At 42.2% G+C, this 26358-nt stretch overlaps 1 protein-coding gene across 3 annotated transcripts in view; it reads left to right on the forward strand.

Moving 5' to 3' along the window:
• The window catches only part of Gli3 (GLI family zinc finger 3), a 259955-nt gene that overhangs the window by 149121 nt on the left and 84476 nt on the right, over positions 1-26358 (forward strand). For all 3 annotated transcript variants that reach the window (XM_026788360.1, XM_005365443.3, XM_026788361.1), the window contains 2 exons: positions 22985-23190; positions 26161-26307. In XM_026788360.1, the coding sequence (XP_026644161.1) occupies positions 22985-23190; positions 26161-26307 (353 nt within the window). The remainder of the gene's footprint in view (positions 1-22984; positions 23191-26160; positions 26308-26358) is intronic.

Here is a 26358-nt window from a genome sequence, read left to right on the forward strand (position 1 = left end):
TGACATTCAAATAGGTTCCTAAGCACTGACTATGAGATCTCTTTCCTCATCTTCTGAGGTGTTCTGAGTAAATTCACCAGGCTGTGTGCCCACCTGACAATGCCTGACAATGGAATGTCTCTTTCTTTCTCTGATTGTTATGAACACAGAGTTTATGTACAGGGAAACACAGTATTTTTAGGGGAAACACCAAAGTCTGCATAGCCTATTACTGAACTGGTTTGGTGCCTCAGTGGTAAACCCGAGCCAGACTCACGGTGCACCAGTGCATGTGGGATTCTGTTCAGTCTTCTCTCGCTTTCCTGGCTTCAGTTGTTTACATCTCTCTGTATCAGAGCAAAGCCTGCAATCGCACACTGGATTCTGTGGGCCTTGAAGCTCCCTAGCCTACAGCTTACTACCAGTCTTAAAAGCTTCTTTGAAAATGTAGACAGTTGGTTGATTATATCGTGCTCCTCGGGAATACACTCGCATTTTCAAGTGACTGTTTTCTCCAGCAGTGAAGAATGTGCTCTTGCATTTTGAGCGTGTGTGCGTTTTAAGCGTTGGAACTTACTTGATCACACTTCTTTTTAAAACTAGACATGATGTATTTTTAGCAACCCAAATTATAAAGTGTTTTGAATTCCAGTATGATTTCATTCACATTCATTTAGGGCTCCCAGGATGTTTTGGGGTAAAAACTCTTTTGATCTAAGTTTTTCTCATTCATGAACCAGTATGAATTAGGTGTTGGACTCTCCTTTACTTTATACTGAGATCCGCAATTCATTTTTCAAAGCTGAGTCCTTAGTTACTAATCCACTGCAATAATTCAAGCCCCACTGATCTGTTCTTCTTGCCAGTGGAACTGAGCGCTCTGCTTGCCTCGTGCTGTGGGTGAGAATAGCACCTCAATAGGCTGCATCTCCAGCCAGCACAGGACAGTGGTATGTGTCACCTTCTACTCTACTGATGCCTTTAGAGAAGCTGCTTTCTCTTTTCTGTCCTGTGAGAAGCCAGCACTCTACTGGTGCCTTTCCTTGAGTAAAGGTGGCTTACATGGAGGCTACCCAGCTCCTTGCAATCACTCTGAGAAGAGCTATTCTTTTCACAAGAAGTGGCCCACCTCCCGCTGCCTGGAGAAGAAGTACAGGGAAGAGCATTCATATAAGCTTTGAAATAGAGTACACTGGGACAGGAAGGTCCCCCTCCCCCCATGATTAGACAGCCTTTTAGCTTGAGAGCAGAAGGTGAGCATCAAGTTTGGAGAATGATTGCATTCATTACTTCCCGGAGGGAGAGAGTGCAAGAGAAGATAGACCATTATGGTAACTATCTAGAGGAAGAAACCGTTAAGTAGATGACCAGGGCTACTACTCTGCCTGCTAGTCTCCTGCATCACTGAACTCAGCATCTCCTTAGTGCTAAATATGTTTATTGGGCGTGCGCAACATATTTCTTTAAAAGAAGCTTTCAGCCTGGCCCCTTACTTAAATCTTTATGATGGGTACATATGCAAAACAGTGGTTTCGCTCCATTCTGAGGGAATACTTCGCTAAGATAATGGCAAATTAGAAAAATCTTGTATTTGGGGCGTAGCTGGTTTGGAATATTTTAATAGTGTAATTTAAAATGAAGAAAGAAAAGTATTTTCTATATATGATCCAGTGTTTGGATCTGCCATAGATGACTCTGAGACTGGTAACATGTAATAGCATCAGATTACACTGAGCACTGTAGCAACAGAAGTACCCCACCTTCCCACGTAGAAAAGGTAAAAAACTAGGTCGTCATTGCATCTCTCAAGGCAACGACTGTTTAGTTCCGTGCACAGGCATGACTGAGCCCGTGCCCTACCCACTGTAGCTCTCAAGTAATTGTTTCTAATGCTGACAATGCACTGTTGTTTGTTAGGCTGCTGCCATTTTTTCTCTTTATTTTCATTTGTTTCATTTTGTTAGAGTATGTTTCCTCATGCTGGCAAAGTTAGCACACTCAGGAGTGCAAAATCAAAATGCTTGATTGCTGAGATTCTATTTACAAGTTTCTCTTGCAATGGTTAAAGGCTTCTCACGGCCAAGCTGATCCCTCCATAGTCAGCTACTGCTGCAGAGATCTGCTGTCTCCTTGCAATTGGGTCACTAGTTATATTACAAATATCAGAATTCCATGGATAAAGCACAAAAGAAGCAGAGTTTGCATGAGAAAAAAAATACATAATAATGACCACAGCCAATGGTGATGACTTACAGTTTTAAAGGCTTTCCGTAATTATCTGGTGTTATACTTAAAACAGTCCTATGATGGAGGTTTTATAATTAGCCCATTTTAAGCTTATGGGCATCCAAACGTAACACAGACAGCTTTTTCTAGTGGGCCAAGCCTATATTTTTTTTTAGTTTAGGGAATAGACTACACATTCCTTGCTCTGCTCGTAAAAATGAACGCCATGCACTTTGCAGGCCTTGGTTTTACTTAACTAATTCTATCAATTGCCTGTGGGATGTGTGGGCACCTGATAATGGTTTCTGCAGCATGCTAAGATGAACACATGACAGTACGGAGGAGTGCCGTAAAAGCTTCATACATGTTCAGTGCACAGTGCTGTAGAATGTGAGGCTGACAGGACAGTTTACATATCCAGCCACAGGTGTGGTACATCTAATGACTTTTGACAAGTCTGCGTTAAAACACGCATTAGTAACCAACACTTATTTAGGTACATCCAATAGAATTCAGGCCTCAGGCTTCGCTAACTTAGTCTCAGTGTTTATTTGCCTGGAACGTCTTTCGTTCAGATACTCAGCTTGCTTCCTCACGTTTATCTTCCTGTCTGGATGTCTTGTTACCAAGTTCTACCGGGAGCAGCCACCTGAATGAGTGTGGGGCCCCTAGACCAAGGCTGGCCCACCATCTGTGTTTCTCAGTACAGTTCCATTGGGACACAGTGACATTCACTGTGTACTGTTTCTCCAGCGACTTCTAACAGTAAGGGCATAGGTGAGTAACTGTAGCGGAGAAAGTAGGATCTGAGAAACCTGAATGCTAGTGTTGCTAGCTAGCCCTGTTCTAAAACAGCGCCCCCTCCAGGCTCACTGTTCGCTGCTGCATCTAGGGCTGCACATTGTAGTTCTCCTGAACTTTCAGCCGCTTCCGTTCTGTGCCTGAGAGTTTTAACTGTACTTTGTTTCAGTTCAAAATATAAGTGAAATGGTTGATTGTGGTTTTTCAAAGCAAGCAGAAAAGTCTTAGAACCCTCAGGATCCGTTTCTCTCTGACCTTCACAGACGGTCCCCATTGTTGGCTTGAATATGGGACTGTCACCTGCTAAACTTTTCAAAATTTTGATAGGTAGGCATCATAAATTCTGATCAGCCAATACACGTTTAACTTGACATTAAGAGTCGAACACGAAACAGATTGTATTCAAAAGGTGTAATACTTCTGCTTTGCAGTGTTTCTAATGACTGAAATATTGAATCTCCTCCTCAGTTGCAGAGAAAGCAGGCCCTAATTACAGCATACATTCACAGAGCCCGAGCGGCTGCTTCTTGGAAAAAATTCCTGTGTTCTTTGTGCTGCGCTCAGCAACACGGTCCGGAGCAGATATTGACTGAGGCATTCACGGTCACTGAACCGGAAGCTGCCGACTCTATAGAGGCTGCTGTCAAACCTGTTGTGGGGGCCTGGGAGGTACTGGACTGTAACCGACTTTTTTCTTTGAGTACAATGCTTCCACTCATGTTAAGCTTGCCTTCAAAGAAAACAGAAATTGACTGCATTCCTTTTATTTAGTTTTCAAAATTTGAGTTCTATAAAATTGAACTTTAACAAAATTTATCTCCACAGGAAGACACTTAGAAGTGAGTTTCACAACGCAAGTGCTGCCCCGACTGGAGCTGAGGACAGGGCTTCTATGGGTCCATCCTTCTCTTAGCCATAAGAGCGCACTTTGCACTAACCAAAGACAGGCCGTTTCCTCTAGCTGCCCAGCAAGTTCATTTAAGTCCTTTCCCTGGGGAACCAAGTGCCCCGAACACAGGGCTGCCTGTCATTCATTCTTGTTACTGTTGTATCCCCATACCTGCCCCCAGGGAAATTCAGTCACCAGGAAAATAAAATGTTAGCAGATATGTTTCTAGTAATGACTTGTGAACTCTTTGAATACTAAATGCCAAATTAGCAATAGTATCGCCTCTTAGATGATCCAGGCTGGCTAAAAGGAATGAGTAGCTGAGAATGTGCCTGTTTTTACACAGCATGTGTCAGGGAGCTCTGGTGAAACATTTGGATACATAATCTTTTTAATACATAATTTTGTTTTTCCTACCAGAGCAGGTATGGGCATGCTTACATTGCAATTTGGTTTTGCCCTCGCTGGATGGAATCGTGAAGGTGCACCAAGTTTTAAAATTCAGGGGAAAAGCAGACAAAACAACAGCACACTCTCAAGCCGAAAACACCAAGTACAAAGCTTGATCTAGTGATCCCTCGCCCCTCTGTACTTATTTAAAAGAACTTTGTTTTTAACTTTAAAAAAAAATGTATTCTTTGAGTCTGTAGCATGTTTGGATTATAATTTACTCCTTTTGCCTAACTTCCTAGATTCACACCCATTCAACTTGATTTCCCCTCCTCCCCAAGACCAGAATATGTGGGTGGTTCACCAGGAGCCACTCTCTTAAGGAACACGGTGTCTGTGTCTCGCAGCATCTAACAGATTCTGGTAGCTCCACAGCAGGAGCTGGGATTGTGTGCACAGCTCTGCTCTCTATGCTGATGTTTAGTTAGCTTGGGTATGCACAGGTCTTGGCATGCTCTAGCGAGTGCTGTGAGCTCATATGCACAGCTGCCCTGCTTTGTCCAGAAGACGAGCTTACCTTGTAGTCATCCATTGGCGCTGCGTTCACTCTTTCTACCCCAGTTTCTACAGTGATCTTTGATCCCGGATGGGCGGAGGAAGGCAGGGGGAGGATGAAATGTATGTTCTCTGGGGTGCTGAGCATTCTGACATCTCTTATTCTCTACTAGATGGCCAGTTATGGGTCTCTAGGTTAAAATACCATTTACTGCAAATGCAAGTTTCTCAGATGAAGGTTGAGAGATTCATTGATCTATGGGTATAATGGTAAGTCATTAGGAATCAGTTTAATACTATGTCTGTTTAGTCATATAAATAGTGGGTAGGTACTCCCCTAGGGTCCATGACTTGTTTGGCCATAGGTTATTTCCCTGATAATGTGCCTGTATGGGTTTCATCTTGTGGAATGAGACTTAAATCTAATCAGAAGCTCCCGTGATGTTTGTGCCCTTGTTGCACCAGTGGGCAGGTCTTGCCAGGGCAGTCATTATTGTAGATTCCTGGAGATGTAGGTGATGTAGCTTACTTTGCCTTCAGCATTCTGAAAGCTAACCTGCATCGAGCCATCTCTGTAGCCTGAGTTTTCTGTCCCTTTTGTCTACATTAGCAGGAGAAAAGAAAAGATTTCAGGGCGGGAGCTGCCATAGAGCATGAAGGTGTATTCCAGTAAAGCAAAACATGAATGTTTGTGACCCAAAGCTACAAGCTAGCCTAATGTTATGGATTAAGTGACATCTCAGATGTTTAAAAATCACAGGTACTTGAAACTTTGCTCTACAACTGGAGGGACAGATTCATAGCATGAAGTTTTCACTTGGGACTGTTACAGGAACACAGGCTTGGCTTCAGTCTAAAGATCTGAGCAAGCACTAGAGTGAATCACACTTCTTCTGCAGTAAGAGGAGTCGTCTTTATTTGTAAAGAAAATCATATAATATATTTTGTTCATATCTTTCCTTTCCCTCTGCTTTTCCCAGATACCCTACCAACAACTTCATATTCTGTCTCTCCAAAAGAATAGGAAAAAGAAAAGGGGGGAAAAAAGCCACCAAGCCAAAACAAAACAAACAAAAAGGCACACTAAACAAACAGACAAAACAAAACCCAACAAAAAGAAGCTGATGACTGCTTTGTGTTGTCAACTACTCCTAAGCATGAGGCTTGCTCTGGAGTATATTATAGTCAGCATCACTCCACTGGAGAAAACTGATGTTCCCTCTCCCAGCAGGTCTCAATTGCAAATGGCTTCTCGGTTAGGGGTAGGACTTTGTGCCCACTTCTCCCTGCTGGGGTTTTGTCTGGCTAAGCTTCTTACTATTGATGGGAATTAACACAGAGACCCTCAACTGCACAATGCATGAAGAGTGAGAGACTTTGGAGCACTGAGTCCTAAATGGGTTGTCTTTATCACAGCCCTCCCCACAAGGCTCAGGGATCTGTGTGGAAGAGGAGAGGATAATTAGAGCCAGAGCTGGTGATGATTCCCAAAAGTTGGTGTTTTCTAGGACTGATACACATGTAAACCCATAGAAAGTGTGGCCCCATGAATTTCTAAAGATGTTTTAGAAGATTCATCTGTAGACAGTCCTTCACTTCCAGGCCTACCCCAGTAAATTGTTTCTTAGGTGCCTGGTGGCCTGGTTTGAGTCACTCCAGGTTGCAAGGGCTTAGCTTACAGGGGCTATGTCACATGGATACATGCACCTTTTACTTCCTGGGAGGAGAGTCATAGTCTCATTGAAATGCGTGCAGATAATATCTAAAACAGCCATATACAAACATTATGTCCTATCCTGGAGCTGGGAGGAAGGAGCCACGGAAATTATTTCCCCCATTGACAGTAGAAATCACTGAAACATGTTACTATGATTTATGTTGCATGTGAGGAAAGCTCTGCTCGCTTACTATAAACTGCTTTTTACTAAAAAACCAAACTCCAGCTCTCCCAAAGAACAAATTCCCCATATTTCTAGTGTGAACTGTTTTCAGAATGCACTGCAAACATCTGGGGGAATTTCCAGTGTACAAACCTAAGCCCTAACAGGCGATCTGACTCCTCATGAGTACTCCGGTTGATCACATCCTACCTGCTGGGGCTACAACAATCAATTTTAAATTATGTAGATCATATTAGTGTTATGTGACCTTTGATGTTAGGTTGCTATCTTACAGGCCTTTATTATATTACTACAAACATTTACACACAGACACATAGTATGTTAGATTGCTCTCTTATAAGTCTTCATTATATTATTATACACACACATATACACAGACACCCACAGTATGTTAGGTTGGTATCTTTTAGGTCTTCATTATATTACTATATACATGTACTTATATACATGCACACACAGTATGCCCACTCAAAGCCTGCATGGTCTTCCATTTTGCTGGAAGTAGTCAGGAAAAGTAAAGAGGTCAGCTTGAAGTTTTTAAATCTTATTTAAATGATCAAAGTCTAGGCACCTCAGATTTGAGTTTTTATGTCTGTTGTAGTATTATGTACTAGGAGGCCGTTTGTTGGTTTCCAGCTGCTCAGTCCCGAAAAACACACAGAAACTGTATTAATTAAATCACTGCTTGGCCCATTAGTACTAACTTCTTAATGGCTAACCCTTACATCTTAATTTAACCCATTTCCACTAATCTGTGTATCGCCATGTGGCAGTGGCTTACTGGGTAAAGTTCCCAGCATCTCTCTCTGGCTGTGGCTCCAAGGCTTCTCTCTGACTCCGCCCTTCTTTTTCCCAGCACTCAGTTTAGTTTTCCCCACCTAGCTCTGTTCCCCTATAGCTCTGCTATAGGCCCAAAGCAGTTGCTTTGTTAACCAATGGTAATCACAGAATACAGAGAAAAATCCCACCTCAGTAGTACATCCAGTCATTGCATAGAAGGAATGTTCTCCCATCTCAAGATTCTCTGGAAGTAGAAGGATTGTGGGACGAAAAGCAGGGAAGACCTGCTTCAGGAGCTGCTATGTGCCTTAGTGCATGTCACTCGCCACTGCAGAAAGGACACAGTTGTACTCGTATACTCTCTGCAAGTCCTTGAACATTTCAGAAGTGACTCCCCATTCTTGAAAGGTAGCCAGCAGGCGGTAGGGATCTGACCTGGCTGCCTTGTCACGTGCTCGCTTTTGTGGTTTCATTCTGTGATCCGAAGCAAATGTCCATTGCATCATAACGAACTCAGGCTGAGTTCTCCACCTTTCCACCCTTCAGCCTAAGTAGAGACTTGGGTTGTGTGGGTCACTGTTTGCTGCTTCTGTTTATGGGGAAGAGAAATTTGCCTTGAAAGAAGAGGTTGAATGGGAAGGAAAGGCAGAGTGCAGCCCCTCCCCCGTGTGTAGAGGGAGGGAAGCCTTCTTCCTAGGTCTATTTGCTTTGCAAGGGTCTTCTTTGATGCAGTCTTTTCGTGGGCACCCACTGAAGTCTCAGTGTACTCAGGCTTTAGAAAAGGCCATTGGCCAGTCTTTGTTTTCTTTGTTGGACTGTTTGTTTTGCTTTCTTCCCACGAGGTTCCCTGGCCCTGCTCTGACAAGGCTTTTCTGCATGAATTACATTCCTCAGAGCCACAAGTCTCCTGGTTCTTCCAGTCCATTTGATTCTGGCTTGTGTGTTCAGTCTATAGCTTCCATCTGCCTGAGGTCTTTGCCAAGCAGAATGCTTGCTAAATGACTCTGAAGACCTAAAGACATGTGTTAAAAGTCATTAGTGAGAAGAGTCGAGCTCCATTCAGGTTTGTAACCTGGCCATTCTGCAGCCATTAAAGTGAGTGAATGCTAAGCCGGTTGCTTTCCTTTGCGTGTGGAGAAGGCAACTGAAAGCAGATAGTGCAGGTTGGTCCCCTCATGACCAATTAGTAAGTGTTAGTTGTCCTGTGGGGGGTGGGGGTCATATCCATTCCATTTAACTGAAAACCACATCTAAGCCATCTCATCATTTATATTTCTGAATTTTAGACTTTTCCACTTGTAAATCCTGACGTTATCATTTACAGAAGTCCACTGTCTTCTGTGCAGAAATAACAACAACAACAAAAAATATTCAGATGTCTCAGCCATAGCTGTTTTCTTTGCTTCTGTAGTTTTTTTTTTAATTTTTGAAGAATAGCTTACAGCTGAAACAGAGAAAAATAACTCCCAAATTCAAAATTAAGCCCTTAAAGTTCCACTAATAAATGCCAAGATTATTGATTTTTGAGTGTGCTTTACCTCACTGCAGGTGTCAGTGACATAGTTATACAGTTTGCAAAGTTTAGCTGCCTTAAGAGCAAATTTCTGGGAGAGAAAAGATGCATCATATACATTGATACATATTATAGATGTAGTGATTAAGATAATCATATATATCTAAGTTTGAAAGGATAAAGATTAATTTTCAGAAAAGTAATTGGGGAATGAGAACAAAAGTATTCCAAATGATAGGAAGTGAGTGTTCATAGTGGAAGAGGGTTTCTAGGTCTGTGTAGTGAAATGTGATACTTTTCTTGATATATTTTTCTTTTTTCTATTTTAGTTTTTCTAAACAGCGTTTCTCTGTAGCTTTGGGGCCTTCCCTGGGACTAGCTCTTGTAGATCAGGCTAGCTTTGAACTCACAAAGATCTGCCTGTCTCTGCCTCCTGAGTACTGGGAATAAAAGCATGCACTACCACTGCCTGGCCTCTTGATTAAAATTGTTATTGGCAGATTAAAGCTAAATTCCAGACAATTCAGCTTAAAAAATACATCTGTCTGTCTGACTGTCTATATGTGTGTCCATGCGTGCAGACGTGTGTGTGTGTGTGTGTGTGTGTGTGTGTGTGTGTGTATGTTGCATGACAGCTTGGAGTGGGCACTCCCCTTTCACCTTTCACCGTGCAGGTTCAGGGAATCAGACTTGGCATGTCACACTTGGCAGTAGGCAGCTTCACTAGCTGAGCCATCATCCCATTGGCCTTAGCTGGTTTCATTTGTTTGTTTCAACCTGTGATTTTTGTTGGCTGGGTTATTGTTAATTGCGTGTGTGCAGGAATCTTGACTTCATTCAAGCATGTGAAGTGTCTAGTACCAAACCAGGAGCCTGCATCTATCAGCCAGGCACCTAGAAATAGTTCGCTCTTTCCTGGAATTTCCAAGATGAAAGATATCGTCAGGAAAGGCTGAACAGATTGCGGAAACAGTACAGATGAATTTCTACTCAGATGTTTCTTGAAGAGGCTTACAAAGTGTCCCAGGAGCTGCTTTTTTATTTTTTTAAAGACTCGATTTGAACTAGGCTCTCGGTATGTGAGCATGAAGAGTTCCCTAAATGACTGAGTATTCTCAGGGCACAGACTTTGGTGACAGAGAAAAATGACCCTGACTGCAGCTCTGTTGTTCAGTTGTTTTCAGCCAGCAGAGGTACTTCCTGCTTCCAGGAGCTGTGATGTTAGGTTCCCCCTTAGCTAAAACAGCTCCTGACGATATTTCCTGCGTATCCCAGGTAATGTTCCATGGGCCTCACTGAAGAATGTATTGCCTCCAAGAATAGGCCCTCTCTACCTGACACTGTGTTTGCTGCATTAGTTTGTGGTGATGTTGCTTTCCTGGCTTTCAACATAGAATTCCAGAAAATGCAAACATTAGCCCATGGATTCTGATTATCCTCTTTTGTTGGGGTATCACCTGGTATCCAGGGCTGACCTGGAACTCACTCTGAAGACCAGGCAGATCCACCTGTCTCTGTCTTCTGAGTGCTGGGGTTAAAGGTGTGTGCTCTCATGCCAGGCCTGATTATCTCCTTCTGTTCTCCTGGTAACTGGGCCTGGGCCAGGTTTCATTCTCAGCTCTGCTACGAATTAAGTGAGTCTTTGAGCTTTTTCCTGACCTTTGTGTTCAGTTGCAAAAGCCCTGGAGAATGGACTATTAGGGGAATGTCTATGTTGGTTCATTGTTTTTTTTTTTTTCCTTTTGTGCAGAATCGCTGAAAGAGATTCTGAAAACATGGCTCTACCCTGTGTGCACTCACATGTCCTTTTATTTTATCCCAAGAGCCATAGGTGTCTGTCAGATACTTAATCTCTCCATCTGCTCACCACCCATCCCATTCTCTCTCTAGGAATCAATGAAGGCCCCTCGCACAATGTCTCACACAGCATAGAGATTTCGCAAATGGCAGTTTGCTCTATCCATGGCTAACCCCACCCTTGAACGCCTCTGAAATTAGGTGTATTTTATGGCCTGAAGTGTGTTTTGTCTTTATGGGTGAAGTGGCACTCATGAGGCAGCTTCAGGTGTCTCTTAGCAAAATTATTCTGTTTTCATTTCCCTTTTTCATGCATGGACTGTAGTGATAAAAGATTTTAAAGTAAAAACTGTATCTGGGGAAGTCTTTCAGAGTTCTGATAACTAAAGCAAAATCTGAAAGCGAGATGAAAATGTTTCTTTCTCAGAATCCTGCATCTTTAAAGTCATCTCACTTTAGAGTTGAAAATGTGTACTTGTTTTTCTTTAGCAAAAGAAAAAAGAAGAAAAGCTTCTTGGTCACCTTTTTTCCTGCTCAAATCTCAGCTACCGTTTCCTAAATTTCACAATAGTGAGCCTACTTTGAAAACTGCAAAGTTAAAATGTAGAGAGAATGTTTTCAGAATGTTTCTGCTGCCTACATCGTAGAAAATGAAAAACGAGGGGCTCCTCAGCCTGGCAGGGGATAAAGAGGAAAGCGTGTGTGTGCGCTGGCTGAGCCGTGTATTTGTGAAGATGCATAGCACACGCTCCGAGAGGGTAAGGCCTCATGATTAATGGTGTTTATTCTTGACAGAAGCCTCCTTTATTTATCTGCAATACAGTTTAGTGATTTTATCAGGCACCTGAATGAAAAATATTCAGTCATACCAATATTGCAGTGTAAATTGAGTAGAGTCACTTTTTATTATATCTTTCTGCCTTATCATCTGCACAGTAATTTTCTAGCAGAGGTTTGATATGGAAAGGCTGGATTTAGTCGTACTTGACACAAAGCCTCTTCAATTTCCTCTAAAAGTTCAGGCTTAGAAGTGTGTGTGTGTGTGTGTGTGTGTGTGTGTGTGTGTGTGTGTGTGTGTGTGTGTGTTATAAACACCTCTCTCCTATCCAAGCAGTTTGAGGGTTTGGAAGAATAAAGATAAAATGTACAAACCTGGACGGAAAAGAAAAAACCCTGTTACTATAAGAATATGCAGTGGCTGGAAACTCACTGGTGAAGCTCTTCCACTGTGTGAGCTTCTGGCCTTAGCGCAGGAGCTTTGTTGGGATGTATGGCCCCACTCTTCTCATCAATCACTATCAAGCCTCATCAGCATAAACCTGGGCTTCTCATTTCTCCTGGAAATAGCATCAAAGCGGAGGAGGAGAGTGCCCCAGAGAGGATATCAGTAGCTGTGACAATGCAGTACTGTCGCAGGAATGAAGAAAGGAAACAGACTCGTTTTCTGATGAGCGATGATGGAGCCTCACTTTCCTGGCTCAGAATTCCACATACACCTGTCTTTGCTGTAAACATCTCTCTGTGTCTAAAGGTGTGCTCACAGTGAAGTCAGGATTAATTTCTTAGACTCTACCATTGTGGTTTTCATCATTGGTTCATACCTAGTACTGACTTTTAAGCAAAATAAATCCAAGATTATTGCTTTTGAGATTTTTAAAATATCTACTTGTCTGAAACTGGCTAACCATATAGGTAAATGTACAACCGTTGTACATTATCTTTTTAATGCTTTTTAAAAATTCTTTGAAAATTTCATACAATATATTTTCCATCATATTCTTTCCCATCCTGCATTTCCTCCCTGAGCTTCCCTCCTCCCTACCCACCTAACTTTGTTCTCTCTCTTAAAACAAAAAAGAAATAAACCACTGAAAAGCGCAGAGTTCAACTTTCTGTTGGCCAACCGCTCCTACGCATGGAACATAGTGCTCTGGAGTGCGGTTGATATGCCCAGTGTCACTCTGCTGGAGAAAACCTACTTCCCCGATTCCAGAAGCTGGGCATTAATAGTTTTTTTTTTTTGTTTGGGGGTGGACCTGGAGCCAACTTCTCTTCTTTTATGCTGGGATTCTGTCTGGTTTCAGCTTGTGCATGTCTATTATTCTATTATTTTTGTAAATGTATTAAGACTTTAGAATGAAATTCCTCTCCTTTTTTTATGCTTCTGATTCTTAGATTTTTGTATTTTCACAGTGTTCTGTCTATCTTGAAGTTAGTATTCATATTTCATTATTAGTTTATCTTTTCTATGTTTGAATGTTGCAGCTCCTCCAACTTGTCTTCAGTCTCCAATATTCTGTCCTGTCTTTGGTCTGTTTCAGGGTTGAGGCATTCCACTTCATGGTTGAGGCATTCCACAGTGCCTTTTATTTTACTTAATGTGTTTTGTTTATATTTTTAAAATTTGGTGTTTTTTCTCAGTATTTATGCCTCTCTAGAGTTCATCTTTCATATCTTATACTATCTTCCTTACTTTCTCAGCTGTTTGTGGTCTGTTGGAATTCATTCAGAAATTTCATTTTATTTTTTGATTTCTTAGGACACCTCTGCTTAGCCTTTGAGCACTTCAGGATTGAGTGTAGTTCACTGGAGGCCATTGCCTCGGGATTAGTAGTTCTGCAGAGCTATTCTACTCAGTTTCTCATTCACTTGTGGAAAGTTGGACATCAGGAGTTAGATGACTAATTGGGTGTATTTATTCTTTAAAAGTTTATTCATTTGTTTATTTATTTTAAATCACCCAGAAGGCTTCAGAAGTGATGCTGGCTTTGTTCAGTAGGGATCAGGTGCTGCAGAGTTGATGTGTTATTTTGCTTTACGTCAGTGGTAGTTGGAACTCAACATTCCACCCCCTGTGTTGCTGTGATTAAGCCATTGTCTGCAAAGATAGTCACTATCAAAGGCAAGCTGGTAATAAGGAAGAGTCAAAAAGTTAGTCATCTTATTGGCACCAATAATTTTAGGAGGCAAAGGAGAACTAAAGTAGCAGTTGCACTAATATTATTTATCATGGATATTATGTGTGGAAATGAAAGTGGGAAGGCAGGGCCAACAGCACCAACAAAGAAACTTAGGGTTAGACTAATGATGCTGGTTTTAAAGAAAAAAGTAGAGGAGAAAAATAGATGGAAGAGGAAACGGTTTGAGGAAAGAAGAGGTAGTAGGTGAGGCAGCCTTCATCAGAGGTTGACTGAAAAGAGAGGAGAAAAGAACGAGAATTAAATGAAGAATGCCATTCCTGGTTCTTGAGGAGGAGTAGCCACAGAGGCAATGCATACCTCACTAAGTGACCTGTGTTTTTCAGGGAGAGGAAGATGGAATAGAAAAGAGCATAGGTGAGTGTTTAGACTATAGGAGGCTGACTTCCTGTGTGTTGCATGACTCCCCCCCTCCCCCTCAGTAGTTCTGCTCTGGTATCTGGACCTCCCTTTGGGACATCTGGGGATATCCAAGATTCTAAGCAGCTCATAGTGTAGCAGAAGTCACATAACCACAAGGCCAGCACTATCGGCTGGAGACCCGTGGTGTGACCAGCATATGAGATGGGATCTTTTTGAGATGATGTCCTTCAGTTATTCCAAGCTGAGTTTATCCCTGTTCCAAGCCATTCAGTCTACCATGCTTGCTATACTTCTTTACTCCAGAACCCAGGGATCTACTCTGTGCCCTCTGCCCCATGCCACTAGGGCCAGGTGACTGTGTTACCAACTCACCAGGGGTCTTTTTTGAAATGGTCCCAAAGCTGTTTCATTAATGAAGGCACAGCATATCCACCCCTTGCTGGATTTTCCTTTATCTTTACTCTTTATGATACCCATGACTAGGGCTACGATATGGATTTCTTTAGGCTGTTGGTCATGAGTTGTGTCTCTTAGTTGGCTGGCTGAGCTCTTTTTCTAGTCCTCTGGATGCTAGACTCTGGATTTTTCTCTCCTTCTACAAAAGTTCTATTTTTTATTCCTATTAAAGATAGATACATTCATATGTGATAGATATTTTCTCATTACCATGTTCACATTATTCCTGGAAATTCTGGAAAACTAGAACTGTGGGTTGTTGGCCATCTTCCTCTCCTGTTCTGTCCATTTGAATATTATCTTTGATGTGGATTTGGAAATTTATCAAATTTCAGAAAATAGTGTCTGTAGAATGAGGGGACAGTTGGGAGGGAAATTATTTAAAATTCTTGCTTATTTTGGAAGAAAAACAGTTCTAGGACTGGAGAGATGATTTAGTGGTTGGAGCACTGGCTGCTCTTCTAGCTCAATTCCCAGCACCCACCTGGTACCTCACAACCACATCAGATCCAGGAGGTCTGACTCAGGCTTCTGGAAGCACTGGCACATTCTTGATGCACAGACGCACATGCTAGCAAAACGCCCATACACATAAAATAAAGTGAAATGTTTATTTAAAAAGTACCGTCTTTTAAAAATGAAAAGAAAGTTATTGAACTAAAATTAGAAGATAACTGTGCCTCCTTCAGGAAACACACATTAAGTTTTTCTAAGGTTGGAACAAAGCACTCTGAAAGAGGTTAGATGTGGGTGCTACTAGAGAATGCCAAGGGGGTTCAGCAACTGGGGGCTCAGTAACTGGGTTTACTGGCTTCAGAGCAGCTCAGGCCCTGCAGGAGCCAAGAGGAAATCATTACAAACAGGCTGTGGCAGTGAAGTGACCGTCCTTCCCCAGGCTACCCTCAATAGCAATAACAGCCACAGATGCGGAGTTGCAGGGACCAATATTTACTAAACACTTATCATGTGACAAGTCCCAGGCTAATTGCTGTCTGTTTTCACTAGCTCGCTCCTTCTCTGTGCCTTCTGTTTCTGAGATTCAAAGCCATAAGATAGATCCTTTCAGATATAAACAGAGCACATGTTCTAAGTAACTTCTACTGAAGTCCTTCAACTTGTCCCATCTTATTGTTGCTTGTAATCTCTTACTCTACTACACCCGCTTGGTTGCAGGCTTCCACTGGGGGTCTTGGAATGCATCCCCTGCAAGTAAGAAGGAAAGCCTGTGGTTTATTTCTTTATAAAAATTAAAGTAAAATATTGCCTGCCTTATCCATTGAGGCCAAGTAGTAGTAGAGTAAAGCAAAGTTTGAAAACCTCCTTCATTCAGCAGAAAATCTTGAGCCCAACAAGACTTTCCCTTGGGTCTAAAGATACCTAGAAATGCACAGCCCAAGGGCAGTAGGGAATCGAGGCAGAGGGAGAGAGGACACTCTGACCTTGTCTAGATTGGCCTCCGCATTGGGACTTAGATAACCCTATAAGAGGAAGAAAAATCCATAGGCGAAGAATGGCTATTCAAAAAGAGGAACCTGTTAATTTTGGAAAGGAGGAAAGAAAAGGACACTGTCTGTACACTGTTGACACAGACTGCTGGGGAGGCTCCTCGGAGAGGGCTGAGTTGCCCCAGATCCCTTCCTCTCACAGCTCCAGGGCTGACTAGGAAAGGACTTTACAGTTAACAGCTTACTTGATGTTAATCACCTACTCGGAGGCCATGTGTGTAACTGAAGTATGTCCTTGCGGACTTTGTCACGTATCTAGAACACAATAATCGGTTATCGTACTTCTTATATGCTTGTGTACATTTATGCAATATAAAATGAATAATGTATTAAAATACATTTTGTTTGTTTGCGTCAAGGCAGGGTCTCTCTTCGTAGCCCTGCCTGTCCTGGGACTCACTATTTTTAATAGATTGTCTTAGTGTCTTTTTTGTTGCACTGATAAAATACCCTGGCTCACAGTTCCAGAGTATAGTATAGCCCATCATGGCAGGATAAACCAATGAATAAAGCAGCTGTCTATTTAGCATCCAAGAAGGGGGGCCAGGTTTATGTTTCTAACGCTTTAGATGCTTTTTCTTTACATTTTTAGTTACTTTATTACTTTTTGTGTGTACACATATAAATGCAAGCATATGTTCTGGTGTACATTTGGAGGTGAAAGGTGAAAGGTGTCATTCACCGTGGATGGGTCTTCCTCCTCAATTAGTACAATTAAGACAATTCCCTGTAGGCATGCTCAGAGCCCTGCCCTGGATGGCTCTATATTCTGTCAGTCTAGTTGACAGTTAACACTAGCCAGTACATTAGCTATATTGCTGATAACACAACACTTTTTTTTAAGAGAGAAACGTTCTAGTTTACTACATATTGCAAAAATGGAAACTTTTGTATAGGGTATTCATACTTTGTTTGACAGACTTCTTAACATTATAATTTTGAATGTAATGTACATCTATGGTAATATTTAAAACTTGTTATTTAGAGATCATTTTGTTACCTGTCATCTAAATGAGGTCTTCTGGCTGTCCCCAGCTTTTCCTTTCTTGCCCTTGTTTCTAAAGTGTTAGGGGCCAGGCAAGATGGCTAAGCTAGTAAAGGTGCATGCCACCCAGCTTGAAGCTAAAGTTCAATTTGCATTCCCAGAACCTGTGTAGTGGGAGGAGAGAACCAACTCCTCCAGGTTCTCCTCTGACCTCCAAATGTGCACCATGATGTATATTTACATGTACATGTGTGTACACACACAAAATAATAGAGTATATAATTAAGTATAGAATTAAGTATAAAGGATTAGATTTATTCAATTTGTTGTTATTTTTCTTAAATGGTTAACTAGGCACGAAGACCTGTGAGATCTCCATTATCTCCCAAGGACTTAATTGAACCAGTACTGTGTTCTCTAAAAGCCTTTTTACAAAAAAAAAAAAAAAAGAAAGAAAGCACTGGACATCATAAATTGAGTGTACTTTTTTTTTGAATCTTAGAATCTGTTAATGGAGATAATTACAGTGACATTTTCATCAGATTGATCTAAGCAGTCATCTCTGGTCTGAATAAAGTCCATTTTCACTATATGCTATCACACTGGTCCTGTAATGTGGTTCATAGATAGAAAAACGTCTGTCAGTGTGTGTGATGTTTCTGGTTTCTCCATTCACAAGAAATGCCTCCCATTTGCCTTAGGAATGGTTTCCCCACTCCCAGAGTTCATATATGCTGTCTTCTGTTGTCTGCTTGGCAGTTAAACCATTTACTTAAGGAGTCTACCTTTATTCAATAACAGAAAATATTATATTATTCATTCTACTTTTAAAATAGTCAAACTTTTTCTAGGCAGTGGTGGCACATGCCTTTAATCCAGAGGCAGAGGCAGGCTGATATTTGTGAGTTCAAGTCTAGCCTGGTCTACAGAAAAAGTTTCAGGACAGCCAGGGCTACGCAGAGAAACCCTGTCTTAAGGGGGGAAAATTACATATGTGTACTTTTTTTCTAAATTTAATTGATTAGGACTACTATGAGAATTGTCAGTATGTAAACTTAGCTGTTGTGGTTACCTATCTGTCCTGTCTGTCTTGAATCCTGGTTAATGGTCCATGCTTCATGATCAGTACATCCTTGATGCTTTCTGTTAATGTTTTTGTGCTCTGCTTCCTATCCCTGATGACAAAGCATTCAAATATATGAGCCTATAGGGGCCGTGCTTATTCAAACCACCACATAGGGTCTGATGTGGAAGTTCATCCCAGACAGAATACACAAAGAAAGCCGGGCGGTGGTGGCGCACGCCTGTAATCCCAGCACTCGGGAGGCAGAGGCAGGCGGATCTCTGTGAGTTCGAGGCCAGCTTGGTCTACCAAGGGAGTTCTAGGACAGGCTCCAGAGCTACAGATGTGAAACCCTGTCTCGAAAAACAAACAAACAAACAAACAAACAAAAAAAGAATACACAAAGAAATAGAGCAGTATAGAAGGTGGACCTACAGCCTCTGCAGTGCTTGAAAGCTAAGTTGTCATTTGGACATTGTTTATTGGCTTTATAATAAAAGATTTTGCTAGCCATTTTCAGAAATCATTGGTATCGAGTTGGCACGTGTGTCTTCTACCTCTCTCGGCAGCAGGGAGGATGCTGCTGGTGTCTCAGTTCACCTGGGCCATGGGTCAGGAGGCTGATGTGCGTAGGAGGGAGTTTTAGCCCACATTCGGGTCATTGCATCAAAGACCCTGCATTTTATTAGTGAGTTCATGATCTTAGCCACCTCATGTACTCTCTGACTTTTTACTAAGGAAATCCTGGGAAATCTAAGGAGGTTCTTCAGGGATGAGGACAAACGAGCTCTTATTCAATTTGATGCTGTGGAGACTATAAATAGGTGCTTATAGCAGCTGTAATCGTAATTGCCAAAGTTTGTAACTGTCCATGATCCCTTCAGTAGTGCTATGGGTAAGTAAACTACGGTTCATCTTATTAATAGAATGGGGTTTTAAAGACAAACAGGATTACGACACTTCCAAGAAGATGGATGGAATGGAAAATTACGTTCAAACAAGCAAGACCCAGAAAGAAATATTTATTTTCTGTCATGTGGAATCTAGATTTGAAAGAAAAAGAAAGGAAGGAAGGAAGGAAGGAGGGAGGGAGGGAGGGAGGGAGGGAGAAAGGAAGGAAGGAAGAAAGGAAGAAAGGAAGAAAGAAAGGTGTTGAACTATCCGTGATGGTATGAGGAGGTGGGATGAAAGAGGATTCTAACACATGGATATTAGCAGAGCTCATTTATATACCTCTATAAACATCATAATGAAATCATTACTCCACAGAGTGAACACACACTGTAGGAAGGGAAGAAGGCTTTCATCAATGAAAGGACATTTGAGGAACCGTTGTTTATCACTAAATGAAAGACCATGTTCTCTAGAGAGTATTGAAAATGGCAAGACCCTACTAGTATGTGGTTTGGGAATACCAGAAGTCTGTACTGCAGTTTGATTTTGTTGTGAATATGAATTTGCTCTGAGAAAGAGTCTCAGTCTCTGTCTGTCTGTCTGTCTCCCCACACCCAGTGCTTGACTAGGCTGACTTCGAACTCAGAGATCACTCCCTTCAGAAGTTCTGAGATTAAAGGATTCAACTTGTAGACCACCATACCTGGCTAGAATGGTTTTAAAAACAAAAACTCCCAGAATTTCAAGATTTAAAATTATGTTAGCATTCCGTATGTGCTAGTCCTAATATGTATGCCTATTTGTATGTTGTATGTTATGATTTTATACGTTCAGACATATAGATGCTCATGGCAGGCACAGACCACTTACATTGACCACGAGATTGATCCCCCACCCCCAGACAGCCAAGCACAGTGAGAATGGAAGCTGCCTATGTCATAGAGCTTGCAGCTGCCAGCCATTGAGCTGCCTGCCCACGCCTTCCCTCTGCTGACTGACTGGTGCCTGTCTGTGGGATTCCTGATGAGCGCTCCCTGAGTCGCCATTGTGAAGCACTTTCCTGTTCATGCAGGCGAAGTGGAGAGCTTGGATTTACCAGATGGCTTGTTTCCCTAGGGCAGTTAACGAGCAGCGGGCTTATTTTGCACTCTCCTCTGAAGCCTGTCACAGACACCTTGTTTGTAAACAGTGATCGTATCTCCGAGTGCATCTGTCTGGAAGGGACCCACTTGGCAGCTGGTTAAAGTCTACTAGCTTTATTTCCGAGTCTTGGAGTAATACCCTTTCTGCTGTTACTTCTCACTAGAATATAAATGGCCTTAAGACCAGCTCCCTTGCCAGGAATGAGGTGGCTAGGTCTAGAGTCCTCCTGGGAATCTCCTGCCTGTAGTTGTTTCTTCAGCCTTCCTGTGACAAAAGCTCAGGAAGAGTACCTGTCACCCCTTCACAGGATGCCGTGAAGACAGCAACCTTGGAGATGCCACATTCTCGCCTTCCCCTGGGATGAGTGGCCCCTCCAACCCTCCCTCCATGGTTTCCATATATTTCTGAATATGTATTTGTCTTCGTGGGGTGTGATTCTCCTTAGTGGAATTGGGGCTGATGAGGATAGAATATTAGAAACAGAATAGGTTCTAATCTTTGTCGAAATTCAAAGCAAAGAAAAATAAGAACAAAATAGCCCGCCAAGAAGGGTGACATGCTTCACCAGCTTGTCTTTTGTATCGTTCAGTCTGCTGGGGATCACCACCGTGTTTCCAGGAGGTGTCTAGTTAAGGACTTCGTGAAGTGGATACAGTTTGCGTGTCTGCTGGCATCTTGGCAAAACAACCACTGAGAAGTCTATGTTTTATAAGGATTATTTTTGAGTCAAATTGGAAGGATTGGCCATTATTTCTGGTAGAAATGAGTGTGAACTTCTTGTCTAGCATATCGCATGTTTGGTAGAATGTGAACTTCCTGTGTAGCATGCAGCATGTCTGAATGGAGCTTGGTTTAAGCAGTGACAGAGGCCTCATGGCGGCTAGAGCCTGGCTTTCCAGAGACATGAATCAAACTCCTCTTGTAGTAGAGAGCTGAGAGAGACTGACAGCTTCTGCCGGTTTGTTTATTTTTGTCAGGTGAAATAAAGGCCTTTAATTCTTCAAATTGATACATAAATCAAGTTGCATAGCATGCAGTAACTGTCCGCGTATGCATGTTATATTCAAGCTGTTATAACTGTGTACTGTTACACATGACTAAGACAGTTCCATTTTCAGGAACTGTTAGAGACTTCTTACCCTTTGTGTGTAAATGTTGGAAACTGGGTCTGATTGGGCTTCACCAGAAGTAGCATTTGAGTAACACAAACAAATGAGAGACTCCCTGTATTCCCAACACCGTAGTTCACCTTGGTTTCCAGGAAGACAATATTGGATCTTGGCTTCACATGCCCAGTACACTTGCTGGAGCTGTTTTCATCATGATCCTTTTCTGATAGGATGTCAGGGCCAGGGGCCCAATGCCTTCTCAGGGGTGGGGATGAGGATGGCATCTTGCTTTTTTTTTCTCTACTCTTAAACCTGTGCTCTCAGTGGCTCTGTCTCTATCAGAAACTGTTGTTCTGATTATGGCCTGTGCAGATGGGGAAGCAGGGAATACACGAGTTTGACCCGTCTTACCCAGTTCCCTGGATCATCTACAGGAGGAACAGTCTATTCGGGAAGGAGCACAGGGGCACAGGGCTCTCCAGACTTAACATTTTAGACATGGCTGTCCCTGGGGTTGCCAGGCATGGCTGAATGTCTGTGTGTGGTAAGGATGAAGTTACAGACAGGGACTCTCTGAGATCAGGTACATAGAAAGCATTGTAGACTTTGCACTTCAAAGATCCAACCGTTTTCTGTTACCGCCTTGCTTACCAGGTCCTGAGCTTGATGAGACCCTGATTTCCCTAGGTTTCTAAGCCCAGAGACGCTCAGTGGGTTCCTTGTTAAACGTTATTAGTAAGGATCCACATAAAAATGAGCAGCAGCAGAATCCTGAGTACTGCCTGCCTCGTGAAGTAGAGAAGTTGCCTTTGAATAGTGGGGTTCAGTTTTCATTAGCAACAAGCTCTGGGGCATTGCCCAGTGTAGACTGGCTCGGTGTCACCTTCAACTTGCCTTGCGTATTCCCTCTTAGGGGCAGCTTTGCCATCTAGAGGCAAATTGTTCGAACCAGATCAATTCTGTTGTGTTTAATAAGAAAATGTTATAAAGTGAGAAATAAGTTTTATATGGTACCATGAATATTTGGAAAATGGAGTCATAGTCCAGGGGCTGTTAAAAGGATTTTCGTCATGAGAGAGGCTAATGGCTGGCTCTGTGTGTGTGTGTGTGTGTGTGTGTGTGTGTGTGTGTGTGTGTGTGTGTGTGTTACACTGAGGATCAAACCCAGGGCCTTGTACATGGTGAACAGGTGTTTTATCACTGAGCTCAAAAGTTATCCATTTTTTTTTGAGACAGAGTCTCTTAGGCTAGCCTTGTGCTACTAACTATACTATAGATCTTGAACTTAGGATCCTACTGCCTTGGTCTCCTGAGTTCTGGTATTACAGTTGCCTAATAACTCACCTGGCTATGGTCTTTCTTTCTCTCTCTCTCTCTCTCTCTCTCTCTCTCTCTCTCTCTCTCTCTTTCTTTCTCTGTCTTTTTTCTTTAAAACGTATCTTCAGAGTACTGTAAAATGACTCAGAAGTCAGTTTTCTTTCTCAGTTAATTTCATAGTATTCTTTTACCTGGATTACGCCGTCCTAATATAAAGGTAGGAATGCTAAAAACTGGTTTATACCCATTAGGTTTTCCCAGAGTGTGCAGAACATATGTATGTTCCTTTATATATGAGGATGCTTATCTCATGTGCATATCTCTTCTTCTCTGTTTCCAGGCCTTCTGCCTTATCTAGTAGCCCGACGTATCCAGACCTGCCCTTCATTAGGATCTCCCCACACCGTAACCCCACGGCAGCTTCAGAGTCCCCCTTCAGCCCGCCACACCCCTACATCAACCCGTATATGGACTACATCCGCTCCTTGCACAGCAGCCCGTCCCTCTCCATGATCTCAGCTGCCCGAGGGCTGAGCCCTACAGATGGTAAGTCTCAGACAATTCTTCCATAGATTCCCCCGACATCCTCACATGACCCCTGTGGCACTGTGTAGAGCAGATCCAATATATGGTAAGGTTTTCCACATGACAGGCAGTGGAACAAAATTAAGTTTACCTCGTGCACGCAGCGCTGTTTCTGTGGGTGGCAGTGTTTATATTTTTATGTAAGGATAACAGTTTACAGAGGAATTAAGTAACTTGTAAGGTCTTACTCCCTTCCTTGCTGTTACACGCTTCTCTAATGCACTCCACATGATGAGACAAGCCCCTCAAGTAGCCCATGCTTGTATGAATTCTCTGGGTGCTTTGCCCATCTTCTAATGAATGCTCTTGTGTTCTGTATGTTGGAAAGACACGTTTATTTAGACTTGTCTCTGAGCAAGAGCTTGACAAACTCTACTGTGCATTCATCATCTGGGGATCCTGATAAAACTGATAGATCATAGGGCAGGAACAATGTGGAGTGGGAGACCTGAGTCCAAGTGATGTTAATGCTGTTGTAAGTAGCAAGAGCTGCAGGGTGGAGGGCAATATTATGTGTGCCTTCAGTCCTTGAGCTTGTCAAGTAAAACTAAACAACGGGCAAAGAGAAAGAGTTAGACTTCATTCCTGATGCTCATTTTAGGCTTAAAGTGTAGGTTTTATTCTTTGTTAATAACTTTTCACATAGTTTTGTAAAATTGGAGTTGGTTATTCATATCTTCCTGTCATGTTATAACCTATTCCTTAAGACTTGGGGAAAATATTCATTGTATCTTCTATGTGTGTATGAGCCTTTGCCTAAAATTGCTCAGCCCTGCCTTAAGACACGGAATTGCATAAGCCTTAGTAACTGCTGATGGTGAATATGCATTTTTCACTGCAGAATATAAGTCACTGCTGGTGGCTGCAGAGCGAAGAGATACCATGCAATTAATTTCACTAAACTGTTTGCTGCGGCTTCCTTGCCTCTAGTTCTAACACTGTTTGTGCCCAGTGGCAATGTGTATGAAGTGTCTGAGGAATCATCCCTTCTCGTGTATTTCTAGGAATATCCACCTTCTAGAAACAGTTAGCACCCCATATGTCTTCTTTGTAAGAATTCAGTGTAGTGACTATTTTTAAGGTACCCAAGGGATTTATTTTCTCTTCTGAGCAATATTCACATTTTAAAAACCTGCAAAAAGTGAAACATGCTTAATGACTTTGCTTGGAATTTGATTTTGTAATGAAAGAACGGAAGGTGGTAGAAATAACCATAGGAGAACAGATGAAGAGAGTGGGGAAGAAGCTCAGGGTGCAGGTGGCTTATAGAAATTTGATTGAGGATATAGTATTGTTACTTTTTGGAAATCATGCTTATTGTCTGCATTTAATGAGTGTAACTAAAATACCCATTGACTGATTAGTGGGTCTGCCTTCCCATTCCTGCCTCTCAGTGCTCCGTTAGTAACTGTCTTAGTAACTTTTCTGTTGGTATGAAGAGGTACAATGCCCAAGGTAACTTACAGAAGAACTCATTGGGGCTTGCAGTTCCATAGAGATAGAGTCTATGACCATCATGGAAGCAGGCAGGCAGGCATGATAATGGGACAGTAGCTGAGGGCTTTGTTATCCTCAAGTAGGAGGCGCAGAAAAAGTCATTAGCAATAGTGTGAACTTTGGAACCTCAACTTCCATCCCCAATGACACATGTCCTCCAGTAAGGTCAATCCTTCCCAAATAGTTCCACTAACTGGTGACCAAGCATTCAAACATGCATGCTATGGGGAGGTCATTCACACTCAAACCACCACAATACCCAACCAAATAATTTCACTGGTATTTTTCTTTTGTTGTCTGGTACTTTAAAGATACCCATTTTTTGCTATGTATTATGCATAAAAAATGTATTGTCTCTGGATACAAATTCAAAGTACCCATTGCCAGGATTTCTCTGCCTGTGACTAGTCATTGTCAACCTACACTGCTCAAATGCTATGCCCTAGGCACTTTACAGACATTGCTTTACTTTGGCTCCCAGATTCCTCGTGGAGTCTCTGTGCATCCAGGTTTCTGAAAATCTAGAGGCCACCCTCAGAACTGCTATCTTGCTGCTTTTGCACGTAAATTGGCAGGTGGAAACCAATTATTATCCTACTCATGTAAGGCTGCCTCTCGCCAGTAAATTGTTCCAGATTGATAGGTACATTTTCCTTTTGATTTTGTAGTGGGGGAAAAGAGGAAAAGGGGAGCTTTTAAATTCTGGAACCTGAAATTGCAGCTTATTCAGTTGTGTGTCGTTAATGCTCTGCTGCCCTCTTTTCTTTCTGGTAAACCCTGACTTCTCATGTTAGTGAGTATTAACTCAGACACTCCTGTCAGGAGCCTAGGGAAGTATTTTGAGTATGTCTGGAAAGAGATCACAGTTGTCTGAGTTGTCTACTGTTGTAAGAAGTATGAACATACAGTAATTGTCTATAGGCAGCTCATTTCTCTGCAGGAGGAGGAGTCAGTCATGACCATCTGCAGACAGCCATCATTCTGGTACCAGCCCTGGTACAAGGTTGTGTATTTTGGACTCTCCATAAATTACTTTGTCTAGTTAACATCATTGCTTTCTTAGTATATCTGTGTCTGCTCTGTGATCCCAAAATGACAAAAATGCATGAATGACATATTTCTCAGACTATGTCCCGTCTCGAAAGATACATGACTACATATATATTTTAAATTTTAATCATTTTGAATTCATGTTAATTTCTTTAAACAAAGAACAAAACTTTTCTAATGTATTTGACCTTTTTAAATTCCTTTGTTTTTGCTTTCAAATAAAAACATACACCAGTGAATGCAGCCTTAGAAGAGCTTTATTGCACAGAGCCATAAAAGAGTTGTGTTTGAAGGATAAATGGCAAGTGGACTTGGGATGCTTCAAAAGAGGAAACTGGCCACTTTTCCTTCTTGTAACTGTCACCACACTGTTTCTTCTTGTAGCCCCCCACGCTGGAGTCAGCCCTGCGGAATACTATCACCAGATGGCCCTGCTGACAGGCCAGCGCAGCCCCTATGCGGACATCCTCCCCTCGGCTGCTACCGCCGGTGCAGGGGCCATCCACATGGAGTACCTTCATGCCATGGATAGTAAGTGAGGACGCTGGGTGATGGGGTCCTGGGAGGGTAACAGATGCTAAC

The sequence above is a fragment of the Microtus ochrogaster genome, unplaced genomic scaffold (genome assembly GCF_000317375.1).
Source record: "Microtus ochrogaster isolate Prairie Vole_2 unplaced genomic scaffold, MicOch1.0 UNK2, whole genome shotgun sequence".
Lineage (NCBI taxonomy): Eukaryota > Metazoa > Chordata > Mammalia > Rodentia > Cricetidae > Microtus > Microtus ochrogaster.